The sequence below is a fragment of the Schistocerca nitens genome, chromosome 9 (assembly GCF_023898315.1).
Source record: "Schistocerca nitens isolate TAMUIC-IGC-003100 chromosome 9, iqSchNite1.1, whole genome shotgun sequence".
NCBI lineage: Eukaryota > Metazoa > Arthropoda > Insecta > Orthoptera > Acrididae > Schistocerca > Schistocerca nitens.
Window position 1 is genome coordinate 453,512,156 of NC_064622.1, and position 12,068 is coordinate 453,524,223.

The 12,068-nt window shown below is 42.6% G+C and overlaps 1 protein-coding gene across 1 annotated transcript in view; it reads right to left on the reverse strand.

Moving 5' to 3' along the window:
- Positions 1 to 12,068, reverse strand: part of LOC126203566 (fatty acyl-CoA reductase wat-like) — a 206,266-nt gene that overhangs the window by 153,469 nt on the left and 40,729 nt on the right. The window contains exon 2 of the mRNA XM_049937892.1: positions 10,803 to 11,121. Within this exon, the coding sequence (XP_049793849.1) occupies positions 10,803 to 11,096 (294 nt within the window). The 5' untranslated portion in view covers positions 11,097 to 11,121. The remainder of the gene's footprint in view (positions 1 to 10,802; positions 11,122 to 12,068) is intronic.

A 12,068-nucleotide genomic window follows, 5' to 3' on the forward strand; every position in this document is an offset into this window, starting at 1 on the left:
AGTCCGATAGTGCTCAGAACCATGTGAACCATTTTTGATTTCCAGTGACTGAAACATATCCGATGTAATATAGATAACAGAGTTGAAGGAATATCTGAATCTTCTAAATATCATTCGATTTTAGCACCAAGCGTATTGCACAAGCATATGAAATATACTGACATTTTCAGTCGCCGTGTTATTGAGAGAGACGATTAAGGAGAAATCCGCTCATGAGTCGTACAAATTCCAGAAGTGTCCCATCATGTCATCAACTACTCACGCCAAGATGAGGAAACAATGAAATCGTCTGTCATTGACATCATAATTGCAATGCAAAAAAAAAACATCATTTCCAAAAAAGACGATAGCATACTGCGTCTTTATTCACGACTCTATTACACAAGGGCGTAGTGAAAAATAACGGCTCCGAATTTTTTGTGTGAGAACTTTTAAAGCTTTTTAAATAAAACAAACGTTATTAACATTCTGCATCTTAAATATTCATATCTACATGACCACTTCTCAACGCAATCTCCTTGGTAACGAACACAATTCTCCCTACCAAAGACCAGTTTGTTGACACCGTCACTGTAGAAATTTGGGCTCCGTTGATGCAGCCACAACCTGTCTGCACCGCTTCATCATTCAGAATTCCACGGAGGTGTTTTTTAAATTTTGGAAACAAATGAAAATAGGATGGGGTCAAGTCACGACTGTACGGAGGATGATCGATGGCAATGAATTCAAGGCGTCGGATTGCTGCAGATATCGCAGCGCTCGTATGTAGTCTGGTATTGTCGTGCTGAAGGATGTAATGAAATTAGACTGCAGCACGCTGTTTCTCACGCACCGACATAATGATGTTACGCATCGCCATTTTACACCCTACAGTTCGGAACTTCCAGTGTGCAAAGGGCTGCAAATATGAAGATACGAAGAACAAAGATGTAACATAATTTAGTTTTATTTAGAAAGTCTTAACAGTTTTTACATAAAAAATTTGTAGGAATTACTTTTCAGCACCCCCTCGTAGGTATGACACGTTAAACCAATTGGGTTTAAAAAGCGTACACAAATCTGGGTGATTACATGTTAATGATATGTGAGGAGTCTCGCAACTTCTTTTTAGCAAGTGATGTTGTGTTCACGTTCGAGGAAGTGCGACATTTTGGATATACAGAATATATAACTAACCTTACAAGCCTTGTGAGGCACAATTGATATCTTACGCAAGGTAAAGGAAAAAAAAAAGAAAAAGACTTCCCGCAAGCTTAGGAAGGGAACCTGATTTTGTGTGACATGGCTATGTTCCCTCTCTTTTTCCTCAAGGAGTACACAGTGTCAGAATCTTACTCAAGCTAAAAGGGAACGACGTCATCCTTATGACTTTTTTGTTGTTCCTAACGTGAGACTGCTCACAGCTATGTCTTCATTTCTTCACAACGATGTGGAACATCTTCTTCGACTGGAAAGCCTTCTGCACCACAGAAAATCGATTCCTTCTGCAGGAAGTGGCATTTCCGATGTATAATGGATAATCTCCAGTATCACAATGTGGTCTCAGCTGGTGAGCCACTGAATACCGCTCTGAGTGGTACACGCGCAGTTATACCATCTTTGTCACTTGCGTTGTTGTTCTTCTTGTTGGGGTTTGGAGAAAGTTACGTGAATTAAATGGTAGCTTTCAGAATAATATTCAGGACAAGAGCTCCTTTTGTTCCGTTTTTAAAAGCGGGCAATTAAGGGAAAGTGGTTGTCATCGACCATATTTTCATTTCCATGTTCACAGTATGGTGTCCTCTGCAGATACGCTTCAATGAAAGCAAATATATCTGTAGCCACAGTATAGCAGCATCTAAGTATATTTTAAATATACCAAATATAACAGTTGTTGATGTATTTCGATAAAAATGCGACCTAGAACTATTTAGCTTATCTGAAAGTGCGTGTCAACAGGCGCGAACCGACGGTTAGATAGTTAGACTGAAGTTTCTTTAACAGTGTCCGCCTGCTCAGCTGAGTAGTAACGGTGGCTCAGCGTGTTCGGTCAGAGGGTTAACTGCCCTCTGTAACAACAACAACAACAAAAAACGGAGTAAATGGTTCAATGATGAACTTGATCAAGCGTGATCAGACGCCTGCGCCGAACAAACAGAACGAACAATAACGAACAAAATGAGATTTTAAAAAAGTGGTAACGTGCTTGCCTCCCATGTAGCGGTCCCAGATTCGATTCCCGACCAGGTTGGAGATTTTCTCCGCCCGTGGACTGCGTGTTGTGATGCCCTCATCACCGGCACGCGAGTCCCCAATGTGGCGTCGACTGAAATAAGACTTGCGCTCGGCGGCCGATCTTCCCCGAATGGGGCCTCCCGGCCGAAGATACCATACGCTCATTTCATACTTTTTTTTTTTTTTTTTTTTTTTGCAGGAGCAGTGGAGCCGTTATTTTCAGATGCGAGATTTCCTGAAAGATGCCAATGTGCAGAATGGGCATTATAGCTACAAAATGAAAGACATAGACGCCAATATCGTCAACATCATCGTTCCACTTATGATACATGTATTCGTAATTTTGTATACAGTTTGCCTGCAAAACACAATTCAGTGGCATTTCGTTTTTATTAAGGCGGATACAGCTGTTAAAACTTGGCTGTATAATACAGTTATCTCAAATATTTACCTGAATTTCTACAATCTACTGTTTGCAATAGAGGATATTCGAGAAAGTGTGGAAGATAATCGTTAACTTGTCATGTTTCTACTGTGTATGAAGCAAGTCAAAGTTCACTGTGTTTTTATGTATGAATTTTTTTTGTAATAAAATCTATATCTTTAGTTCCTTTTTCCCTCCATTCCCTATGCAATGTATTACATGTCAGTAAAATAAGCATTATTCTAATTATGAGGCAGTTGTGGAAATGAAATTTAATGACGAGATAGAGGTATAGAGAGGGGGAGAGACAGAGAGAGATGAAATGTACTGTGGTGTAGAGTACAATATTTACAGAAGTGGAACATTATCCGGTGTATGTGTGTGTGTGTGTTCATGAACATTTTATTGAGAGACAAATGTCTTTGAACTTGACGTCAGTTGTTTCAGCTACGTTTAAACATCACGCCAGTTCAAGTGACGTTAACACAATATTTTTGGAAGTACTACATACTTGACGCCAACGCAACTAAAGCTTTTCTAAGTTCACAGAATTCTGAATGATTGCTCCACTTAAATACTACACTTATGAAACACAACAGTATGGATTACATCAACCACTGGATCGATTCCAATCAAACTTGGTACACATATTCGTTACTGTCAGCAATCGCTGTTGGGGTAAGAACCGGGTACCTATCATAGGGCAGAAGATATGATGTCATGAAGAATCCACTGGGTGAGAGACTGCCGCATCATGCGTGACGCTTAAATTTATTCCTTCTGTGCTACTGATTCTATTCGCAATAAATTCCTTATAAAGTAACAACATATGTCGATAAATGCATATAAAAAGTTGTATCGTGGTACTGCACATGGTTCAGAAGATATGCATTGTGCATGACGTTTAAATGTATTGTTTCTTTGTTACTAACCCTATTCGGAGCTCATTTTGCGGACAGCATTCAGACACACTGCTGAATCTACGTATAATATTATATGACTGTATGATAGATAGAACATATGACGCCACGAACACTGATATTCGTGTAAAAATGTCGCATTATGTGTAAAGTTTTAATACATTTTTTCTTTACTATTAAGCAACTGTGCAGTCGAGTCAAGAATATCGCTGACACCTGGCATCGCTTTTGACAGCTTTCAGTTGTCAAGCGCAAACGGCTGTAGGCAAAAACAACAGGCGTCTATAGAGTTATGAAGAGGTGTTGGCATACAGACGTTTACAAAATTGCGTTAGACCAATACCATCTTCAGACAAGGCCAAACAACCGTACCGTGACCTCATAGCCAAGTGGCGATGGTAATACAAAGCAGCCAACACCCGTTCGCAAAACTGGTGATGTTTGAGTCAATACTCGAATGAGGTTGACATCTTCAACTTTTGTAGGCGTCTTCCTCAGTTGCGTGTAATATTACGGTATATTGAAAAGCATTGCACTAAAAACATTGCATTGAAACAAGCCTTCAGTTCATAGTGCGGTGGAATGTGGGGAAAAAACCGCAAACTGGCATTCATAAGAAGAAGAACAACACCAAAAATGCAACAGGAGTGTAATATGTAGGAAATTGTCCACGCAACTTGCCACTGATGATGCCATGCAGAAAATAAAGGCGAAACGCGTATGGCAATAAATTTATGTTTTATTCAGTTGCTGTTAGACGGTCCATTAGTAAAAATTATCAATATATCGAATGAGGTTAGTTAACTGAGAAAACACACACAGTTGTTTATGTGGAAATGTGGTAAAACCAATTAAGAATGCATAACGGCGATTAATTTCGTGCATAGCATATACAACATGATTAACAAATTTGTAAAAAAAAAAAAGTGCTTTATTTTCGTGCGTATGGACTGTTAGGAATATCTGGGGCAATTTTAAATGGTGCCAACAGTAGTTGTTTAGTAAATGATTCACATATTTACAAGTAATATTGTCATACAATGACACTTAGGCAATCACATCACAGTCGGTTGTATTCAGACAATTATTTGTTTCCAGTAGAACAGCAAGAACAAATTCAGTGACTAGAATTTTGTTTAATGAAACTTCTTTTGAACAGATGACTTTCAAATGATTATCAAACACAATGTGCACTAAGTAATGGGACTACATAGATAGATAGATACACGTAGAAATAACAATGTCTTCTTTCACAGTCTTCACTTAATTGTTCTATAAAGCCGTTACATCAACGTCGTCTTTCAGTGCCTGGATGCTGTTATACGGAATACTATTGAAATACTCATTATGGTCTGTTGCACTGATCTTGATGCACTGTCGTAACAGTGCTGCCTCCAGCGCGCTGTGTCTTCTGGTCAGTGTCTAGATGGCACCCCAGCTGAAGGCAGGTACGCGGGTGGGATCATAAAACATCTAGCACGGCGTTTTAAACAAGCTGTGGATTTGAAAGTGGAGCGGCTACGGTTTCTCCATTTGTGGCTGATACTGTAGGTAGCTTTGAAATCGTTGTGACACACCTAAACAATGGGCAGTTAAGTACATTTATAGTAATATATTAAAGCCAAGTGAACCGGTAAACGATGACATACCTCAAACTAAAACGTGTAGTACTAAATTATATCCGAAACAATACTTACCACTGAATAATTTGTAACTACGAGATACTGCCCTGGGTTTGAGTGGAGCCACTTACATCTCATTACGTCGTTAGGAAACTTCAACACATTAACCTCACTTCCTGCTGTGTAATTTTTGCTAGCCTTAGGTGCACAACACTCCATAATCGCAATGAAGATGAAACTACAGAAACGTGTATTATGTTGCATCATACTCATACAAACAGAACTTAGTAATACTTAATATGACTTCTCCGTACTTAAATAACAATCTCGTAACAATCACTCTCCACAACGAGTTTTGTGCCCAGCACGCTGTTGATACAACAAAAGACAGTTGTTGACTTTCGCCGCTTCTCGTTGGCGTCACAACTTCGAATTTCGCAGTTGTTTGGCCTTACCATCTAGATCGAGCCGGTTAGACATGCGAGCTAGCTGCGCCCAACATACGGAAACTGTCTAGTATCATCTAAACCAAGTCTATTGCAGAAGGACATAAAATGAATATCCGCGCAATACCGGATTTGTCGACGTCTGCTCATAAGCCACTGGACCGATTTCAGTCAAACGTGGAACATGTATACCTTATTGTCTGGGAAGAATCGCTGTGGGGCTAAGAACACCTGCTTATGAAAGTGGTGGGTATAGGCTGAAAGTGCAGTTTAGGTCACGATGCGCGAATATTCAAACTTATTTCACCAAGTATCTAAGAATGGGAGCACTTAGTGACCTGCAACAAACATTACACATAATTTCAAACATATAGGAAATATTTTCTCTCTGACAACCCCAACAAAATAATGAAAGGAAAAATGTTTATGGTTTACTACACGTCCGCTGATAATTCAGAGAAACTGCTGCATGATGCATGAGGTTTTAATTTCTTAATTCGTTACAACTAACTGTATTCGCGACACATTTTGGAAACAGTATTCACATATATCACTGTATGTATCAACAAAAATATGTCATTATACGACACTTAGTTCAGGAGATATGACGTCAGAAACACTGAGATGTCTCGAAAGCTGCCGCATCATTCATGACGTTTTAATTTATTACTTCTTAGCTACTGACTCTATTCATAGGGAATTCCGTAGCCGGTATCCACATTTGCCGCTGATTGCACCAGCAAAATTATATCATTGTACGACACATAGCTCAAGAGATACGTTATAAACGTTGAGCTATGTGAAAATGAAACTACAGGGCGAAATTCGCTTGAGGTATATGAAAAATATATCCACAAATACACTTGAAATGCTTCAGATCTCTGTGAAATATATTAGACCTGCAGATACTCGGGAAAACCACAAGAAAAAAGCTCATCCTAAACCCTTGGAACGAATTAAATTAAATTAGGTTCACATATTAGTTACGATCTGAAAAAAAAGTTATGGAAGTAAGATCCACCAGCCTCGTATTGAGATGAGGATGACGTGGACGTGGAGAATGTAGTGGGGAGGAGGAAATGAATAGACAGAGCATGGGAAGGAGATGGACACAGATCGGTGGCGAGGAGAAGATGGAGGGAAGAGGAGATAGACAGACGATTGTGGATAAGATGTACAACGAAAGGGGGCAGGAGAAGTTGAATAGGAGGAGAGGGGAGAGAGGGGAGGAGGAGATAGATTGAGAGAGGATAGATTGAGGAGGAAGTGGACAGAGGGTGGAGGAGGAGATATAATGAGGCGGAGGAGGAGGAGAGATGGACAGAGGGGAAAGGGGAATGTCGACAGAGTAGCAAGCAACAGTTGGACAGAGGGGGAAGGAGCAGACGGACAGAAGAGCGGTGAGGAAAAAATGGAAAGCGAAAGGTGTAGTAGGAGACGGACAGACAGAAGGGACAAGAGATGTACAGAGTGTGGGGGGCTAAGGAGATTGACTGAGAGATGGAGTGTAGCAGATAGACAGAGAGGGCAGGGAAGCAGGAGAGGGACAGAGAGACGGGGAAGGGAGATGGACTAATAGAAGATTGGAAGAAATACATACGCGGGCAATGCTAGGTACTCAGCTTAATGTCTTTGAACACGTCGTAAATTTTATGCAAATATCTTTGAAGATAACGGCAATTCATGTGAAGCTTCTCAGTTTTTTTCGGAAATACTGCCAATCTTCGAATTTGATTCAAGTAACTGACTGCCTCATTTTGATACTATACTGTGATTGGCTGCGGAGTTGATGGAAAAGTGGGATTATGGATGAGAGAGGGGAAAGCAAGAGTAGGGACGTGACTTGTCACATGGTGATGTGATGATCTAGGGTCAATGATCACGGGCGGGAACTTACTGCTATCCTGCACTGCGAAGTCATTGTGCCTGCACGTAGGCAAAGCAATGGCATATACACTTGAGGTGAAATGCATGCAATGTAGATCAGTACTAATTGGCTTCCTTGTAGTCTCTTATTATATCTGCAGCATTAGAAGACCAAATTATGGACACAGAAGCTTATTTTAGATCATAACTTAACACTATTATTACAAAATATTTTCAGATGGTGATACGCAGCAGCCAGTTGCTGGACACGCGTGTCTTAAGTGCCAGACATAATTTGATTTATAATCATTACTACCCAAACTTAGTTTCCATCACCTGGTAGTCAGTTAACGATCGTAATGAGGGACATCAGTGACTGTCAGAAGAAGCTGTATACCACTATATCAATTTCTTATTTTCCTGATTAGGGTCTTGCATGTAATCTTCTCTGTTGCTCAGTTAAGTGCTTGGTGGTCCAAGCTGGACAGCCCAGGCCAATGACTCAATGTGATGTGCGACTCCCCCGGGAGTTTTGAGCCTGACCTTTTAGAGCAGGGTGCAAGCGACAACGACCACTTGCGACGGATGTGGAACGCCGAACCCACGATTATCAGGGATGGCGATAGCTGGAGCCTTACTGCCGGTTTCACATAATGCTTTCTACAATGTGGGTGCAGGACTGCATTCCCAGAAGTACTTAATTTGGCATGACTAACGCCTGCACTCGCAGAGAATCGCAGTTTTTGCTAGGAGGGACATCTGGGCAAAGAAAACTTTAAAGAAACTTTGTTGTGGGCTGAGAAGTCGCTTTCCGAGAATACTATGGTTCAAATGGCTCTGAGAACTATGGGACTTAACATCTGAGGTCATAATTTCCCTAGAACTTAGAACTACTTAAGCCTAAATAACCTAAGGACATCACACACATCCATGCCCGAGGCAGGATTCGAACCTGCGACGGTAGCGGTCGCCCGGTTCCAGACTGAAGCGCCTAGAACCGCTCTACCACAGCGGCCGGCCCGAGAATACTATGGGATGGGCAATAAGTGATAGATAAACGTATTGATGTGCCATCGGAAGTGGCTGGCAAGCTTTGTGAACAAAAATCCCTTTCTCTTCGAAGAGAAAAAGGTCGTCTTGCTGTCACCACTTTAGATGGATGTCATCGGCCCTGATAAGTTGTAAGAATCCTCCTCGTTTGGTAACCTCAATAAACCCCATAGCGGTGAGAAGCAGGACACACTATTTATCGATAAGTGACTGCATGGAGGTGACCGTTAGCTAAAACATCGAAGCGGTCTGGTATATAACGACTGATTAATGTTGAAAAATTTTCACATGGGAAGGAGATTTTTCACTTGGTAACAATATATCATTGACTAACACTTAGCATTTTGATTATTAAAGGTGCTCAAGAATTGTGCATATTTGTAGAGTGGAGAGCGAACTTACAGGTCAATACAGAGTACACTTCTGTGTGACGTATGGTAGAGCACACTTTGGTTCAAGGAGCAGTAGCGTAGACTTCAACGTGGAACGTGGTGTATGAAACCTCTAGTCGAGGCACGGTAGACAACGCTTCACTTACAGACTACATCTTGGGCAGAGCTGCTGTGTTGCAGTTTGCAGCATGTTCTGACGCCCATTACGCTTCACACATCTGGGGACAGGGTGAGAGATTGTGGCTTAGGTGAGCAGGACACGAGAAGTATCGTGCATCTGTATGTATGGTGTTGGGAGTAATCTTATCACAGTATCAAATACTTTCATTAGTAGCTGGAATAACTGGAAACTCATTACGACTCAATAGGAAATGCTAGTTACATGTTTAATTCTTCCTCTCTTCTGCCACATTCAGGCAAATGGAGGTGTTCAGGTGAGATGTAATTGTGTCCGGCTCTTCGAAAAGCGCGCCAGGCGGAGTGCTTTAGCTTCGCGTCTAGTGTTTGCGGTGGCGCTTTCGGTTTGGCGCACTGTTTGATCGCTACCGCCCTCTGGCGGGAGGTGGAGCAAGTGTAAGGTCGCGTGACGATCGAGGAGTACGTGCAGGGCGGTGACCGAGAGAGGTGGTGGCGCGAGCGAGGCCCTGCTGCTGGGGGTCGTCAACTGCTCGCCACGTGCTTTGGCCGACCTCTTGGCTGTCAGGGGCTGAGTCTGCCTTACCCGCATGGACGTGGCTTATGAAGCTTAGAAGACGTGGTGCAGGAGACCAGCGCGTAGTAGGACAGTATGTCTTCTTATCGGCCGTTGAAACCACTGGCAGCGGTTGGCTCTGGCGGGCATAAGGAAGTGCAACGTGTTTCCGGCGCTGAGGTGGAGTGTGAGAAGTTGAGTAACGTTTTTATGTAACAGAGTTACACACACACACACACACACACACATATATATATATATATATATATATATATATATATATATATATATATATAAGGGGTTTCTCAAGTTCTAGTGGTGAAGTGTATGAGTTACTTCACCAGTGGTTTTGTTGGGGTCTTCGCGCGACAGTTTTCGTTTGCCTGTCCGCGGGAATGGGGAATGTGGTAATTGCTTCTTGGTCGGGCCGTTTCATTCACACCTTGATTGGGTGATTTAAGTTCGGCGTCGTGTCTCTCGGTGGTTCAGAGTCTGTACAGGCACCGCCCTTGCTACATCTTCTGGTTTGGGTAACTCGGGGAGATGGTGGCTTCTAATGCAAGTTTTGGGGCTGATCTGCTGTGGCCCTGTAGACCACCAATAACTATTCCGACTATTTTGATCTGGGCCCCTTTAGACATGTCACTCCCTCACCCAGGTAAGGAAAATTTTTTTTTGCGAACTGCCTTTAATGTGAAGGTTTGTGTGCTGGCTTATTCACATTTATTTTTTAACAACTGACAGGTGTAACGTAAGTTATTTAATTGGCAAGAGACAACTATTTTAACTTTAGTACAAACTAGCTACTTAAAGGTTTTTTTAAAGGAATTGTTTAAAATCTTATAATTGGGAAGTTGTTAACGTCATACCTTGCAATCTCTTTTTCATAAAGAAAATTTGTCAGCTATTTGAAACTGTTTTAGAATTATTTTTTTTAAGTGCCGGACTTAAAAATTTATTATTGAGAAAGTCTTTTAAAATAAAAAGGTATCTCTAGCAGTGTGTGTTATTTCAACAGCACCTCCTGGTCCCTACATCCACGATAACGTTTTGGTATAACCTGCGTACTTGAGTTGTTGTTTGTGAACCGCCGTATTTGATGGTTCACAGGTGTGTCAGTGTACTTAGTTTTCTAGTGAAGTATCTCGTGTTAACTGCCTAACACTCGCACTCTTACCACTTTGTCGAGGTGAGAACGCAGCCGCTCCCGCAGCGGCACGCCTTTCTTGTCCCTGACGAGCACGTAGACCGTCGAGACGCCGGGGCAGGAGCGCAGCAGCTTCTCGAGTACGAGGGTGCCGACGAAGCCGGTGGCGCCGGTGAGGAAGACCGCCGCGCCGTCGTAGAAGGCGGCGACGAGGCTGCGCCGCTCCAGCACTCCAGGCGGCCACCAGTCTGGGGGGAGCGCCTCCAGCTCCCTCTGCTCGTCCTCGGGCGTCATCACGCGGGGGTGCAGCTCGCAGCACGGCATCCTGCCTCTCCACTGCTCTGCAATCCTAACAAGATGAACCAACATCAGAAGGTTCAAAGTAATACTAAATGTCATCCACATCTACATTTACACCCTCGACATCAGCTACCGAGGTATCTCTAAGTCTGTGCTCCGTTCTTTCTTGGTAGAGGATTCTGTACATTACGACTCAAAAATCGCATGATGCTTTATAATATTTATTACACTACTGGCCATTAAAATTGCTACACCAAGAAGAAATGTAGATGATAAACGGGTATTGATTGGACAAATATACCAGAACTGACATGTGATTACATTTTCACGCAATTTGGGTGCATAGATCCTGAGAAATCAGTACCCAGAACAACCACCTCTGGCCGTAATAACGGCCTTGATACGCCTGGGCATTGAGTCAAACAGAGCTTGGATGGCGTGTACAAGTACAGCTGCCCTTGCAGCTTCAACACGATACCACAGTCACTCAAGAGTAGTGACTGGCGTATTGTGACGAGCCAGTTGCTCGGCCACCATTGACCAGACTTCAGTTGGTGAGAGATCTGGAGAATGTGCTGGCCAGGTCAGCAGTCGAACATTTTCTGTATCCAGAAAGGCACGTACAGGACCTTCAACATGCGGTCGTGCATTATCCTACTGAAATGTAGGGTTTCGCAGGGATCGAATGAAGGGTAGAGCCACGGGTCGTAACTCATCTGAAATGTAACGTAAACTGTTCAAAGTGCTGTCAATGCGAACAAGAGGTGACCAAGACGTGTAACCAATAGCACCCCACACCATAACGCCGGGTGATACGCCAGTATGGCGATGACGAATACACGCTTCCAATGTGCGTTCACCGCGATGTCGCCAAACAAGGATGCGACCATCGTGATGCTGTAAACAGAACCTGGATACATCCGAAAAAATGACGTTTTGCCATTCGTGCACCCAGGTTCGTCGTTGAGTACACCATCGCAGGCGCTCCTGTCTGTG